Source organism: Phaethon aethereus (genome assembly GCF_964289735.1).
Source record: "Phaethon aethereus genome assembly, chromosome: 6".
NCBI classification, from domain to species: domain Eukaryota; kingdom Metazoa; phylum Chordata; class Aves; order Phaethontiformes; family Phaethontidae; genus Phaethon; species Phaethon aethereus.
This window is the reverse complement of record NC_138580.1, coordinates 14,025,636-14,042,372: the sequence shown is the minus strand read 5'-3', so window position 1 is coordinate 14,042,372 and position 16,737 is coordinate 14,025,636. Positions and strand designations below refer to the sequence as shown.

Genomic DNA, 16,737 nt, shown 5'->3' with positions numbered 1-16,737 from the left:
ACGGAAATCTTTTGGAGGATTTCAAAAGGAATCTCAACAGGCTCTTGATTAATATTCTGGGGAGCTGGGGGGACGCATATTTGGGGCCAAGGGAGTCCTGCAGATCTCATCCTTTATTTTTTGCAGAGTTTGCATTCTCTTGGTCTACATCCTTTCATGCAAGTCTGTCAGTGTTCCCTGAACCATATGTATTTGGATTAAAAGGTAATATGAGAAGTGCTAAGAAAAGCTAGAGCGAAGGTCCATTTTATTGCAGGAAGGCCTCAAAGTGATGTGAGGAGGAACAGCATGTCTGACATCTGGGGCTGCGGAAAGTTTACTCAGTGGTTGCAATAGAGAAAGGGTCTTCTTGTCGGTCATGTTTCCCTCGTGTCCAAACTCTCATGCTCATGTGCCAACTCTGAGCAAAATCAGGGATGGAAAAGAAATGGGGGACGAAGGAGGAGAGGTTTGCATCCTGAGATTCCCTAGCATGAGCCCCACGGCCAGGGATGCTCAGCAGGCAGGCGTCTCGTCTTGGGGTGCCGGTGGAGCGAGGCGGGTCACAAAGCCTTGTGCTCTGGTGCGCTTTGGATCTCAGTTTCATGAGGCAGCCTTTAGTGTGTGACCTTAACCAAGCCGATTAAACTTGCTGAAGCATCTGGAAATAGAGACGGGTAATAATTATAGCAGAATTTAGCATGTGGCATCTTTTAACTTTACAGTTGTCTGCAGTGTTTTCTAGACTGGAAAATTTCCAGATTTTTCTAGGACGGGAAAGGCCACTACGTGATGTATGGAAACAAAACAGGCTTTGCATCTTGATTTATTCCTAATCTTATTATTGTGTGACAGGATCAGTTATCTCTCAAAGGGTGGTATTAATTAATACTTACAAATGATTTTGCAGTTCTTGGGGGAAAATGCACCACAGAACTGTGTTATTACTTAGGCTATTTGTTAGATGGCATCCAATATGTGAAACCTCCTGCTTGTAACTGTCTGCAACTGTGTTTCAGTGCATGTGGTGAGCTTTCAAACTCCTTTTGGAAAAGCTTGTTTTTTAAAATCTTACTATTTTTCTTACACCACCCCCCTTAAAATGGGAGGGAATCACAGATGATCTTTCACATGATTCTTCCAACACCCAGTCATTCATCAGCAGAGACTTAAAGATAATAAACTTTTTGTTTCAGGCAATTACTTAATCGCGACAAACTCCTGTGTTAAGCAGGGCTATTAACTGAGCAGGCCATAAATCAGCATGTTGCCAGGTGGGTGAGTCTCCTGAACTGCAATCACTCTTCAGGACCTTCCAGAGACCCCTTACAGTCTTAGGCACCCTCATTACACAAGCAGCATGCTAACAACCAGCACTTTGCATGAGCTGCCTGGAGAATCCACTGCAAACGGCACTGGACCATTTTTAACACCAGGCAGAAAATTTTCATACCACGGCAGGATGATACATGGCAGTTATTAGCCTGCACCAAAACCACAGCTGGGTAAACCAGATAACTTCCTCACCCCTCTCCTCATCAGACCTTCTGCTTAGTTAAGAGCAGCAGGCTGCCCTGTGCTTGGTTAAAAGCCAGCTCGTGCAGTATCCCCTTAGTCCTTAGGGACTAGGAGTGCTTTGGGGACTGATGTCCTGAAGGATGAAAGCTCCCAAAACTCTACTTTGAAGGCTACTGAGATACCTATCACCTGGCAGTAAGTGCAAGGAAAAAATACCCAGCCCTGCAATTTTATCATGAATCTAGTAGAAAGCAGACATCTTTGCTTCGATTTCCAGAAAGAAGTTTGGTCAAAACACACAGCAGACTCTGCACAGGGTTTTTCCAGACTCAATTTGTTCAATTTTACAAATACTATAAACAGACCTTTCATACGGAGGGGAAATTTTTCAAGCCATTGCCTATAGGAACAGTTTGATTTCAGTTTGTTTTAGTGCCTGGAGGAGCATATACATCAAGAAAGCAAACTCACTCCTGTGGTTTGGATCGGAGAGGCTAGAAATGCCAGCACTGCATTTGAAGCACAGCCTTGTCCTGGAAGATTGAGAAAGTCTTTGTAGCGTGAGGGGGTACGGGTGTCCCCGCGATGGCAGCAGGCAGCCCTGCGGCAGGGGAGACCGTTCAGGTAGGTCTGTACTCAGCGCGGGCTGGCGTGCCCTTTCTTGTTGGCACTGGCACCTGCGCTTTCATGGGTTTTAAGCATCTGCTTGGGAGTTTTTCTTCTGTAAGGCGGCTTTCCAGCTCCTGCCAGTTGTGCCGGCTCCTTTGGCCGGCAGCTCCTGGTGCACTACCTGAAGGATTTGGGGAAATGTATTTAGTTTGCACTGGCCGGTCAGCCCAGCTTCTCTGCACGTGTAGTTTGGCCAACGCTAGAAGAAGCCATGCCCCCGAGGACCAGCACCTGGGAAGCTGGGCTGTGAGCATGAAGCTGAGCACCAGCCCTTGGGAAGGGGTAAGTTATCTTTCAGCGGGATGCGCTCCTCAGTCCAGTCAGCCCTGCAGCCACACAAAAGCGGCCTGGCCATCATAACAGAGCGTGGTGGATGAGACGCGAGGATGAGTGGTAAAGGGAGGTCAGGACTTCTGCTTCCAGTGGCATCCTGGGCTGGAAGTGGTTGCTGAACCACAGCCTAAGAGTTTTCTTTGCTCGTGCGTGCACCAGCGATCTCATGGTAAACTGGTTCAGGGAGTTGATCCAGCCAGAGCACCACGCGATAAAATTTTAGGTGATTAGTTTTCAACTGGATGAACTCCCTGGGCTGGCTCGGTGTGTGATTGCATGAGTGCCACTGCCACCTCCAGGGAGGGGTGTGAATGTGTGGCTGGGGGCGTGAGGCAGGGTCAATTTGAAAGCTAAAAGACATCCCCATCTGTAGATCTGCTCCTGGGGAGGCAGCTTGGGATGACGCTCCTCAATAAGCTTTTACTTGCATGAGTGGAAGGCACGTGGTCAGGGCTCTGCGAGATTTGCTGTCAGATGAGAAGTGTCGTGCAGAGAGCACTGTACGGTAGCTGGTGCGCTCTACTTCTTTTTCATTCATTAGTTTTGCACTTTGGTGTTTAAGCAGCCTTCTTGCCTCCAGCCTGAGGCTGCTGAACTTCCCCATCTCTCCACATCTCTCCAGTGGAGAACCTGGCCTTGGTTGTGTTGGATGCAACTGAGGGCATCGGTGTCCTCTGGTGCTCCTGCTGCCTCCTGGTTATAAATGCCGATTAGTGCTTTCTCTCATAATGCCTCCATCTAATGGCACATTACAATTTAGCCTTGTATTATAGGCGATCTGGAGTGGTTGCACTTTTGAGAGCCAAGGAAGAGTTTGCTCAGATGTAAAATCAAGTCCTGGGAGCAGCTAAGCTGTACAGAGCAGCATGCTCAGCTGTCGGTGGACTCATGCTCCAGTTCTCTGCTCCCCAGGAGGCAGGACCTCTGTCAGGATCTCATGTGCACATGCATTAAATGCATTTCTCTCTCCTTGGGGTACCCAGAAAAAGAAACATCTTGAGGACTTGGGGGGTGTCTCACAGCCAGGTATTGGGGAGCGCAGGAGAAAGGCAGGGGATACTGGGGAATACTCCGAGCACTCAGCAGTCGGCTGAGATTCACACAATCTCTTTTCACTCACCGTTTCAAGCGATGTGGCTCCCAGTGTGAAATAAGCTTTAATGTGAAATACCCGGGGGAATGAAAGAGTTTGCCATTCTCTGGCCTTGCCCCAGAGTAGTCAATGGCAAATCCCTGTGGCCCTTTTTTTTTTTTTTTTTAAATTGCTGCATCAGCTGGAGGTGCAGGCAGTTGCTGAATCCAGGATGCTACTGGCTTCTCAGGAAGGAGGATGATAACTTGGAGAAAACTTCTCCCCTTAAACCTGTAGGCATTTTTTCTTCTGTGAACGTGTCTTTCTTGAGGGACCTGTAAGTTTGCATAGATGTTTTTGATGTATTGATTTTTCTCTTACTTCCTGTCCAGGCAGGCTCAAGCTGAACCACCATCTGGTCTGCCCCCACCTCCCTGCCTGCCCCTCGCGTGCTGGGATTTCTTCCTCGCTGGTTGGGATTTTTTTTCCCCTTTTTTTTTCTTTTTCTTCTTTCCATTCTCTGGCAGCAGCTGTTAGGAGAACGAACCCCAAGATCCATCTGGCCCTTCGAGCTTATTGGGCTGTGTCTTTTCTCGACAAAGCAGCAGTGGCCGCGCTTTCATACAAGAGTTACATTATATAACAGCAACTTGCCCGAAAAGCAAACTGCCTTTTATTCACTTGTGCTGCCTTTCTCCCTTTAGAATTGCAGCCACAGCCGAACCACAATGTAGCCTCAGATCTGAATCAGTCTAGAGGGCTGCTTTTTTCTTTTTCTTTTTTTTTCCTCATTCCTCCTCCTTGCAACCCCCCCTCCCCTTTTTTTTTTCTTTCCCTCCTCTGCTTTCTGGAGGAGTTGGCACAATCCTGTGTTATTAGGACATAAGCCAGCTTGTTCTAGTGGAATTTCCTGTCTGATTTTAATTTCCCCCTCATTTTTTTTTTTCCCCCTCAAAGTGAGACAGAAAAGCTTTTTAATTGCACTGCCGTAGGTTGGCCTTTCGGGATATTATTATTCTTATTAAGTACTTCCTGTTGGGAGGCGGCACATGAGTAGAAGTAACAAGGATCCCAGTGCAGTCGGGGCTTGTGGCCTCTTTGTTTGTTAATAACTGTCAGATTGGCAGCGTCCTCAAAATACGTCTTGGCCTGACAGCCTGGCAATTAAGTGATTTTCAAGACTCTCAACATTTGCAGCTCAAGACCTGTGGAATTAATAAGCTACATTAGGCCTTTTGGGTTTGTTTTCTGCTGATCGGTAGTCACAGCTCCTCGTCCATCTGATAAAAAGCCGGCACCAGTGGGAAAGTCTCGCTGTGGAAATCCTCAGTGTGGAGATAGAAACTCCTGATCAGGTGTGGTAGAGTAGACTGGCACATCCCAGATGGGATTTGCATCTTGTTGTCTATCTCCGTCCCAGCCTTGGTGGCTTACGATTCAGCAGGTTCACTGTGCCTGTATAGAGTCTAGCAATGAGTGCGTTCCCTGAGGGTGCTTCTGGCCATTGAAGCAGAGGGGCCTCACCAGCAACCCGGTGCAGTGCAGCTCAGAGACCAAAGCTTGAGTGACTTCTCCAGCAACGACGTGTGGGTGGAACGGGTTGCCATGTGCCATGTCGCTGCTGATGTTTCAAATTTCATTGTGTCCCAAAGAAAAATTCAATGCTTACTTAGCAGAAAAAGGCAATTTGTTTTTTTTAATTTCCCAGGAAGCAAAAATTCTTAGCAATCTCTTTCAGAAACTTCCCATGTTGGCAGATATTGTTGTAATAAAGTCAAAGCGTTTCAAGTTCATCAATTCCACGGTCTTCTTGTAGTCTAAAATATAATAAATCATAAACCATCTTGATCTCTTCTGTGCTGTTTTTAACAGCAGTTGCAGGTTCCTGGAAAATGTTTTCTGACAGAAAACTGTTCTGCCTTAAACCTTCTGCCAACTCAGGCTATTTAGGGCTGAAGATGACGGCTGGTGACAGCAAGGCTGATCAAGAGACTTTTCTAATTATTGTTTTTTGGAAAGCCATCAGAGCTTCAGTGTTTGGGCACCCCACTGCAGGACTTCCTCGTGCTTGTGGGGTTCCCCCTGGCTACAGGAGAGCTCTGCTTTCATGTTATTTACCCTTCCCAGAGGTATAAAAAAATAATTATTTGTCCCCTTAAGGCTACCACACAGCAGTAACCCAAAGACCCTAGGAATTCTTGTGGAATAATGAATAATACATCATCTTTATTCACAGATGCCCACCTGAATGTCTACAGACATGAATATGTTCATCGTCTCAACACCATTCTGAAGTTTTTGGAAGTTTTGGGTATAACCTGTTTTACAAGAGCAAAGCCAGAACTTCCGCTGTGAGTTGTTTGCAGGCTTCAGAAAATTCCTGTTTTCTCACCAAGAAGTAAAGCGCCCCATTTTTGGTCACACTTGAGGTGTGCTGCAAAGCCAGCTCATGTGTGGGAGGGCATTGCAAGGTTTTCTGCTGTCCTCGTGTCCCTGCTGGCAGCAGCTGGGCTGTCCCCACCGGTATGGCCATCCCCAGCCCTTTGGTGGCTGAGGCAGAAAGCCCCTCATGCAGCGTTTCAGAGACAGTAGATAGCAGCTGAGGTATTTCAGGGTTTGATTTCTTAATGACAATTCTACGTTCTTGTAGAAAATGTCAATGAACTCTTACATTTTTAATCTAAATTGTCCATGTAGAGGGAAAAGCCATTTTTAACCTCACTGTAATTGTTCCAACTCCTTTGCCTAGGAAAAGACTGACAGGTTTAATGCCTTAATGAAGGTCAGGCAGTGCACAGGAGTGAGCTGAGGAGACCTGCCAGGAGCTTCAGGACGGGATAGACATCGAGATGAACAAGAATATCCTATTTCCATTAGGGCCTGAGTTCGTTTAAGTGTGCTGCCTCCTTGGAGTGGGGAGGAAATTTATGGGCACATTCCTTCAGTGTTGCCTCGAGTTGGCCACGGGGCCGCCGGGGGAGCTCACTGATCTAATCTTGCCCCGTCCCAGCTGCAAGAGTCAGCTCGCTCCGCAGACGCCTACCTGCCTGCCCCGCTTTTGGACACAGCCTGCAGCTCAGCGGAGATGCTCAAATGCGAAAACGGTGGCTGGGCTGAAACATGTTCCCTGGGTGCGTGGCCACCAGGACCACGTTTCTGCCTGCTGTGTGCCAGCAGTGTCCACGCCCTAGGTGGGGGCTGCGTAATGGCAGCCATCAACATCGTCAGGCTTTTTCTTTGTTCTCCTGCCTGAGCTGGAGCAGCAGAATAAACTTTACAGGAGGATAAACTCCTCAGGACCATCCCCAGGAGGACCAATGGCTGTTGTGATGGCTCCCAAGGAGGTTTCCTCCAGGATGCTGGAGAGGAGCGGCTTTGCATTTGCAGTGTCTGATGGAGAGGTTTGCTGTGACTCTTGGCTTTTGTAACAGCTTTTATTATGCAGGAAAACCCAGGAATGGGCTTTATTCTGCATAAAGTAAGCACTGCATCCACATGGGCATCCAAAGTCTGTGTCCCCGCAGGGAGCTGAGTGGCCACATGTGTGTGTCTCTGCTGGCTGGCAGGGAAACGAACAGCTCCCAGGTCTTTGCATGGTGGTGGGGTGCTCCAGCAGTACTGCTGGAGAAGAGGCAAGTGTTGTTGATGTTGTCCTCTGCTCCTCACCGTGCCTCAGTTTCTCTGAGTCCAAAGTCATGCTGACTCCATCCCGGAGGTGCTTTGAGGTGTCAGCACTATAATGCTTTCTTTGAGGCTTTTTTTGTGACTTTATAGCTGAAGAAGGGCAATGTATTTTTTATTATTTCTTGTTTGCTCTTCACATATCTGCATCCCAGCTGAGCCCCTTCTGCTTCCAACGTTCCTGCAAAGTATTACCTGAGCCATTTGTCCAACAGAAGTTAGTTGTGTGCTCTTTAGCACTTACCTGAATGGAAAGCTGGGCTGCACCCAACCCATGGTTAAACTAAGCACGATGACTTCCCAGCATCCTGACACGCAGAATGTAAATCAGGCTACCACCATCTTTCTTCATTAAGTATGTTAGAAGAGGAGAAAACAGGTTCTGTGTCCCTCTGGGTGGAAACAATTGCCTGGATGTGTTTCAAAATGGCCTGTAATACACAGGGCGGGAGAAGGGTCTCCCATAGGTGAGCTGGTGGGATTCTGCCTCCCATTTATCCTTGCTGTAATGTTCATAGCGGGCCAGAATGAATATTTACTATTATTTTACCTGGGTAGTTCCTCTTTTACTTTTGTCAAAGCCACTGAACAGGTAATAAAACAACGTAATAATTAACCAATAATAATTGAAGTATGCTGTATGAAAACCAAACCCAATGCTAACAAGCCAAACAAAAGAAAAGCATGCACGGTGCAGCCCTGTTTATAGTGCTGTCTGCTGGAATCATTATACACGTTGATATAATAATACTGAGCACTTAATTACCACATCATTTTTAAAGTGCTGTATAAACATTAACCAAACCTCTGAGGTAGGGAGGTATTATTATCTCCATTTTATAGAGAGGGGAAATTCTGACAAAGCAAGGTTAGTTGGTAATTTAATGTCATGAAGTCAGGCAGCTGGTGAGGCGGGAGGTGGAGATTGCAGCTTCACGGCCGGTCCACCGCGATTTTGGAGACAGAAAAGCACCTGAGATGGCTTTTTGTGAAACGTACGGCGCTGCCGTTCGGGGAGGGCAGATCCTTCCTAAGACGGTGCTCTCTGCTTAGAAAATATGCAGATCATTAGCAACCACATAATTATCCCTTTTTGAGGTAGGAGCGCAGGTGGTGTATTTGACAAAGTATCTAAACAACATTAAAGTTGAGCAACCAGGGCCTTGTGGGGAGCTGCGAGGGCTACTGTAGGCTCGTGTGTCTGCTCCCCCTCCTCCCCGTATCGATCCAAACGGTGGTGCTGGGAATGGCTTTCCCTGCAAAGCCCTTAATATTCTGCGTGGTGGTACATGACTTCATCTGAGGAGAATCCCACAGGCGCACCAGCGTGATCTGCTCTGTCATGTTTCTGTGACCCAATTTTCCCCGTTCTTTGTCTCAGACCTTCCCTGACCCCAGGCCTATTATCTCTTCCAATAATTCACCCGGGCCATTATTAATGGTGCATTAACTTTGGCTGCGCTTTCAGCGAAGATGTTTTTCTTGTGCTCGTTCATTCGCTCAACTCACTTAAACAGCGAGATCATTATTCTGGGGACGTCACGCAAACACAAAAACATCTCCCTTGCCGACACCTACAGCCTCGCAGCACTTTGCCGGAGGGGCGGCCATCCAAATACAACACTGAAACGCCCAGGAGGGACTACCAAAGGGAGTCAAGTAGCCACACATGCACTCAGTCGCCTGGGGCCCGTTTGTCTCCTCTGCTTGCAGGCCGGGCACGCCTGGTTGTCGGGGGATGCTCGGGAGCCCACCGAGCCCAGGGGAGCTCTAACGTGAGGAAAATCATTGCAGGAAGGGTGGGGAGCAAAGCACGAGCCCCTCTTTGCTGCTTCAAAACAAATCTGATGTTTGCCACCACAGTCGTTGGATGCCAAAATGCGTCCCTTTAAAATGTACTCTGTGGGTGACTAAAATTGGGACTTTAAAAAGCCTAACAAGAAAATGAATGCTGCCTCCGTTTTAATTCTCACTTGATGCTTTGGGCTGCTTTGGCTGATGATTGAGTGAAGGACTCTTTGTGTTTGTTGTATCTTTGACCTTGCCTTTGAGAAGAGAGTGAAATTTGGACATCCAGGAGAAAATGTGGGCAGTGAGAAGTGCCTTTGCTCCAGAGGTGGGGAAAATTAGCAAGTGCCTCTCACATCTTAGAGGTTTCCTTGTAGTGTCTAGTGCAGGCAGCTCCTATTTTCCTATTATCCTTTTCAAACAAAAAGCACAAGCTGTTGCAAGCTGCCATGTGACACCAAGCAGCATCCCACCACCCCCAGTAACACGGATGTGGCCCTGACAGCACAACGCTCAGGGACACTCGTGGACACTCACCAGCACCTTCTGGGACATCCCTTTCCCATTTTTTTTTCTGTGTCAGCTGCTTGTGCAAAGCTGCTCATGCCACCGTGGTGACAGGAGTGCGTGAACTGTTGTCTGGAGAAGTTTTTCTCCTGCTAATCTGAATCAATCCAATACCCCAGGGCTCCGAAGCCTTTTTGAGAGAAAGTTGCAGTTTCTGCCCGCTGTTGTTGAGGTTCGCTGCAGAACCTGTTCTTGTTTGACTGTGTAGACTTGGGCAAGTTGTTTTACGTTACCCTGTTTCAGCTCCCCTCAAGAAAGGGCTGTGTTTCAAATGCATGTGTTTGCTTCTCTTGCTAAGGAGAGGTGAAGCTTTGCTAGTCTTTGCAAGGTAGCTTGTGATCCCCTTACGAAAGCTGTGTCCCATGCATCATTAAAACCATAGGAAATCAAGCCAAATGGGATCTCAAGAAGTCAGCATTTGTTTTTCCTCTCTTAGAAAATGTTAATTTTTTAAGGATGTTTTTTCCAAATTTGGTGGAAAAAGCACTACAAGTACTGCATTATCCAGACAGCAATCTTTTATTTTTTTTTTGTTGTGCTCTATTTCTGATGGCAAAGAAGCCTGCTCACAGCTGGAACCACTTGTTCCCACAGAAGACCAGGACTATCTATAGGAAAACCCCATTTTTTTAGCCCACCCAGTGGCCTGCACAGCTCACGCATGTTTTAGATAAAGCAATGGGAGCTCTGTGCATATCAGATGGTACGTAGGATTGGGGAGGGGCTTCTCAGGGTGTCTCCCCAGCCGGTTTCTGTGGCACCCGAGTTGCAAGTGGGACCAGAAGGTATCCTTTAAGTGCTTTCTGAAGGGCTTTCTGAATTATTTTTGTCAAAGTGAACTGCAAATGAAACCTGATTTTGTGGCTTGGGGTATGATTTTTTTGCTTCTGCTACCTTTTTTTTTAAGCTATCACATGCAGAGGCTGAAGTATTTGGAATAGAAGCAGCTTATTTGACCCTTCCTAATTCTCCTTTTTGGGCTTAAAAAGAGGTGCTACTGTGAGTGATGTCAAAACAGCTCCTTTGCTCGCTGTACAAACCCATACATGCAGCGTGTGTTTCTCTTGAAGCGCAGGTTTATCTGCGGAGATAATCAAAAGCCTGCATCATCCTCAAAAAACGCCTGTTTCTGATGCCTCCCTCCCTGATTCCTGGGATTTTCGGCAAAGGGACATCCCCTTTAAACTTGCGTTTCTGCTTCATATCTTTTCTCTTTGAAGCCAGAGGGTTGGCTGGCCTTTGAATAGACAAGGATGAGAATATAGCAGTGGGAGGTCCGTGTCTTGCTCATAAACCTTGGCCAGAAAATCATCTCTGACAAGTGGGGACAGGTAGCAGCGTCTTTCCCCTTATCAAGCGCCGTGGCGGAGCAGACGCATTCCTGCACGAGCAGCGGCTGGGTGGAAGGTGGGGCCTCCCGACTGCACCTCGCTGCTCTGCCGCTGTGCTGCACCCCGGGAGCTGCGTGCCACGGGCTTGATGAAAAGCTGTGCTCTTTCTGCACCAAACACCCTGTTTTCCCATCATCCCTGCCCCTTGGGTGCTGCTTTGATTTGATCTTTGATTTTCTCTTTCTCCCGCGGGAACCAAAGAAAAGGTTTACGGGTTGTTCCAGTGCTAGGGGACTTCTGGAGGTGCCGTGTCGTGCCTTCGTGCTGCAGCATATCATACCACATGGCTTGGCATGGCCCAACTTTTTCCTGGGGGAAAGCTTTCCCCAGGCCTCCTGCTGAAAGCTTCCTCCCTTTGTGTAAAACAATCATCATTAGTGCTAATTGGGCAGGTTTGGGGTTAAATCTGCAAAGATTGCTTGGGTTTGGTAAATCCTCTGCCACCGCAAAGCAGATAATGCTAAACAAAAGATTGCCTTGATTAGATTAAAGTTGGCAAATTCATTGCCCTAATCATCATATTGCCCTTCCTGTGGCTATTCAGGAATACATCACCATGACTTACTTGAAGTAATTGAATATAATTGTCTTTTTAACTCGTATGTGTAAAACATCCATCTTTGTTAACAGCGTGTGTTGCTGTCCTGCTGCCAGCTTGCCGTCCTCTTCGGGAGGGGTGGGAACAAGAAGCAGAGCCAGGCTGACGTTTATGAATCGGTAGTTGATTGCCTATAAAACCATTCATTATTTCTGACCAAGCACCTGGAAAAGAATAAAAAGGAACAGCACCAGCCACCAGAGCCCATAGGCTTGGCTGGTGCTCCCAGGCAGGGGAGTAGAGGGGAAGACCTGAAGTGGGACGTTGCAAAGGGACGTCACCGAAACCAATCTTTCCCCTCGCCCTCAGCGACAGCAAAACGCCGAGTACGTGGTGGAGTTGGAAATGAGAGCGGCAGAGTGAAACAGGCGCCCAAGGCAGGGCCATCGCCAACCCTCCCGCAGTCCAAAGAGGTTGAAATGTTAAAAGCAAAACAACAGTGCCAGTGGGAGGGGGGAAGTTCATGGAAATTTTTCTCCCATTAATAATCAGAGGTGTGCAGAGGGAGAAATTTTCTTCAGATGTCACTTTTATGCTAACAGATAGCTAGGAAAGGAGGCCAGACAGAAAACACCCTGTGTTTTCTTTTCCCCCGGTCTCCTGAGTGACAGGGAAAGACTTTTTTTGCACAAAGATTTCTGATATTACCTCGGCAATCAATCATGTAGAAATGCACAGTTACAAAATAAGACATAAGTGGCCTGGGTTTTAAGAGATTCAGTGTTTGACCTGTTAATAGTTTTATCATTCTTAGTGAATCAAACTGGTCCAGGGAATGGGCCCAAGGATTAGGATATGACTCTCTATGTTGTTAAAACATTGCCACAGTGCCCAGCACGGTTCCAGCCCACGTCAGCTCACACTTTCCTGGAGTTTTGGGGTTAACCCAGCCCTGCCCCTTATGGGCAGACTGGCCACCCTGTTTTGGGAGGTTGTGAAATCTCACCTATAGGGATGCCAGCTGGGCCGTGTAGGTCGTCCCCAGGACCGCAGAAGAGCTGGGTTTATTTGTGTGGTGTAAATAAGGGGGGAGCGCTGGGCAAAGCCCAGCATGGGGGCTCCGGCTGGAGGAGATGCTTGTTTTCTGGCATCAGATCTGTGTGCAGGGATAGTTGGTTTTGTGACCATGCTCGGTGCATGACGATGTAAAACCTTGCTGCCCCACTCTCTCTGGTCCCCACAGCAGCCGTGGGCTGTGGCCATAGCAGTGTCCCCAGGGAGAAGGGCAGCAGTTCTAGGTGTCTGCGAGTCCTGGCAGCGCTTTGGGCTGAGGATGGCTTGGGGAGACCGGAGGCTGTACGGTGCTGCGTGAGCAGGGGACGAGGTGCGACGGCTGAACTCTGCTGCATTTCTGACCTGGAAAAACACTGGCTGCCTCTTAAAATGAAGACTCTTTACAAGTGTCCTTATGTAACAGATCATCCCTACCCAGGACGGTTAAGGGTGAGTCTTCCTTCTGCCAAAGCAAATCCTAAAGGATGCAAGTTTATTCTCTCCCTGAGCTGCTTTTGGGGGAGGAGGGGAGGGGAGCAGAAGGGGGGGAAGGCAGTTAACAGTTACCCTACTGTGTCCTGACATTAGGCGAGCTGCAAAAATGCTCCCAGTGTATCAGGTAGTGTGCGGTGCCAGCCCTCGCTGGAGCACGGAGAGTGAGTCTGCTGCGGAGCCTTAAATACTTTCCACCCTGACTACCTTAGCTTAACGCCTTTCAGCAGAGTTGGCAGGAGGGTTGTTTTTGTGTAGTCTCTCACCTCTCCCAGCAGCCCGGCTGACGCGCCTGTGCCGCGCTGTGCTCAGGGATTGTACGTTGCAATGGGAGTAGGAGCCTCAGATCCTCTCACTGATATGCCAGGAAAGACGTATACGGGGATTTCACGCAGGCTTTGTGCGATGGACCTGAAAGGATCACAGCCTCGCCAGACGGAGTCGGCGTAGTTCCGTTGCAGCTGGAGTCACAGATGCGAAAGGCTGAATTTTAAGTCTTTCATAGAAAAGAGTTTGGCGTTTACTGGAGTTTGCTGAGCATCAGCGAGAGACTTGGCCCAAACCTTGACACTTTGGCTTTGGATGGTGCTTCCCCACTCTACAGAGAGATGCTACCTGTCGCAGAGGCAAGTCACAGTGAAATACCAGTGCAGACTGGGTTTTGAAATGCTCACTTAGGAGGTTGGTTTTGTTTTACTTTTAGTCTCCAGTTAGACAGAAAGGCCAAGAAGCCAGCGAGCGAATAGGAAGACCTGCGACAATGTTAAGTAATCTTTAACGAAGAACTTCTGACTGTTTATAAAGGCAGAGCAAGACCAGCCTTTTATCTTTAAGCCGGTTGCTGGTACAAGTCTAGAAATTGCCGTCATTACATATGTGATGAGCCCTATCAGAGGGTGATTGTACAGTATTGTTATCGAGGCTCTGCTAATTGTATTTCTTTAGCTTCTGTAATTTTAGCAGGAAAGGCCCAGGTGGCCAGGCAGCATTGTCGGGGGTAGTGTGGAGAAATAACCTGATGAATTTTCCATCAGCACGACTCACTCAAATATTCTCGCTGTTAACTTTTGGGGTCAATAATAAATATTAAAACCTGTAGATTTAATAAGTCAATGTAGGTGTTCTCTGCCTTTTGAGACCACTTTATCTTTCCATCAAAGATGAAACAAGCTTCTCAAATGAATAAAAAATAGGGCCTCAAGTGATTACAAGTGAGAGCAATTTGGGCTCCTCTCTCAGAACCTGGCAGTAGGCACTTTTGAGCCTCTTTCTGACTGCCTACACAGTGTGCATGAGCGCTGCTCTCGCTGTTACATTTTTAGGTAAATATTTCCAACCTGTGTATACAGACCTTCAGGAAAGGTGTTTGCTGCCACTCCAGGCATGAGGGACGATGCAGGTCTGGATCCCGCCAGGCTCTGTTGAGTCTGATTTGCGTTGCAAGTCTAGTTTTCCTTGGTGCTTCCTATAATCTCCTCAAGTTCAAAGAGCGCTTAGCTGCTTGTCTTTGTCAAAAACCCTGTTGGAGATCTTTTATGTCGAAGATGTAGGATTTCTCTGTATGACTTTGATTATTTATTCATTCCACTTCTCTGGTGTATGATAGCGCTGATATCATGAAGACCCCTTGTCTTGCACTGCTCTTGCTCTGAAATTCATGGAGATTTAGTGCCTTTGAAATTGTTTTAAAAGGAAAGGAAAAGTTTTTGAAGTTCCTTTTTTTTTTTTTTCTTCTTCTGTTCCCCTCAACAGTGCCGCAGCACATTTTTCCAGCCTTCCATGCTCCTTTGCCAATTGACATGCGCCACCAGGAAGGACGATACCATTACGAACCTCACTCTATCCACGCTATCCACGGGTAAGTCTTGCACCTCCGCTCCCGTGCCTTGCTGAAATGTTGGCCACCCGCGGTACACCGAATCCTGCTGTTAAGGTCTCAGGGACTCGCTGCTCTCCCGGCAGGCTGCCCCTGCTGGCCGCCCTCTGCCCCACTGTCCCTGTCCAGTGGCAATACTGACCTGCCTGGCAGGAGGGCTCTACAGCTCCATTAAACCTATAGAAGTGCATATAGCAGCAGGATGGGAGTGTAGGGCTTCTGTGTCGTTATCCAGCTGAGGTCCTGGGGAAAGGCTTGACTTGCAGTTTTGCATCTGTGGTGTTTCTCATGTCACATCGTGCCTGGGTTGTTTCTGGCACCATCTTGGTGAAGACCCAGTGCTGCTCCCTCTATCTGGAGACCTTGCATATCATTCCTTCCTGCCCGCTGGTTGAGGGGATGGCGGGGAAAGGCTGCTTGGAATACCATAATTCACTTTGATTTCACTGGACCACAGCCTGGACAGGCTGGATGGTGTTTTCTAAAATGCAATAAAGAGGCAGGTCCTCGTCTGGGTGTCTGTGTGTGCTCTGGTGGGGTAGGATCCTGGGTTTTGGTGGTGACCCCCTCGTGAGAGCTCCCCCTCCCCAGGGCAGCTGATGGCCAGTGAGCACAGGCACTGGTCGGGAGCTGTACCCTGAGAGGGGGAATCAAGGTTGATGTCCTTGTCCAGGACATGACAGGACTTGACGCCTTGGAGGACGTGTTTATAGCGAGATCTGGGTTCACCTCCTGTAAGCTTTGATCAGGGCAGGGGAAAAGGAGCCAACGGGGATGTGAACAGAGGCTGTAGTGACCATGTGGCTGGGAGGGTTTTTCCTTGTCCCTGAAATGTACCCCATGGGAGGTGAGGAGCAGCCTGATGGGGTTGGTGGTCCCACAGCCAGCGCAAAATCCCTCAACCCGTGGCTGTAACACAGCGTTTAGCGATCAGCCGAGGGACAGGTCACAGGGCACTTGGTGTAGGGGAACTTGTAAGGGCTGGTAACGTCTTGCAAGAAGAGCAAGGGAGGAACAATGGGGCTCATCCCTTAAAAAACTCTCATTTGATCCCCTGGAGCCCTGTTGTGGCCTTGTCCGGCTGAGGTTAGTGCTCACCCAGCTTTGCAGGGGCTGTTTGTGGAGCTGTGCTTTTTCTAGATAGGTGTGAGTGGGGGAACAGTCCCTGGGAGGCAAATAACACAGATGGCAGCAGCCAGGAGATCTGTGGAGTCCCACAGCTACCAGGGCTTTATTCCACTTCCAAAATGCTGCAGGAAAAAAATGATAGGGCATTCCCCTGGATCCTACCAGAAGACAAGTCGTTGTCTTTTTGGCTGGCAGTCTGTTTGACTGGATGTTTAAAGGGATAGAGCAGCTCCTTCCATGCTGTGTGCAAAGGGGAAAAGTCAGAGCAGGTTGCTAACATGGGAATTGGCGGGGGCAAAGAGGAGCTGAATAAAATAGTTCTGCTCTTGCGTGCAAGTACATGCAAAAATTGTAGAAAAAAGAAAGACAGATTCATAAAAAAACATACTGGGAGATAGTTAATAAGCCAGAGTTCTGACTGATAAAACACATTCTGATTTCTGAAAGGGTCAATATTCAAAACAGTGGTTAGAAGAATATTCAAAACAGTGGTTAGAAGAGAGGATGGCAGATGCTCAGATGTTTGGCACAGGTTATTCGTGTGCCCCACTTGGTGTTCCCCTCCATTCCTCATGAGAAGGATTGAGTACACTGCATCTTTCCTGAGGCTCCACAGCAGTTTCTTTGGTACAGTCACGAAGCAGGGTCTTCC

At 48.0% G+C, this 16,737-nt stretch overlaps 1 protein-coding gene across 2 annotated transcripts in view; it reads left to right on the top strand.

Annotated features, from left to right (window-relative positions):
- The window catches only part of GLI2 (GLI family zinc finger 2), a gene marked incomplete at both ends in the record, with an annotated part of 143,504 nt that overhangs the window by 62,398 nt on the left and 64,369 nt on the right, over positions 1-16,737 (top strand). For both annotated transcript variants that reach the window (XM_082001859.1, XM_082001858.1), the window contains one exon: positions 14,834-14,939. In XM_082001859.1, coding sequence (XP_081857985.1) covers positions 14,834-14,939 — 106 coding nt within the window. The remainder of the gene's footprint in view (positions 1-14,833; positions 14,940-16,737) is intronic.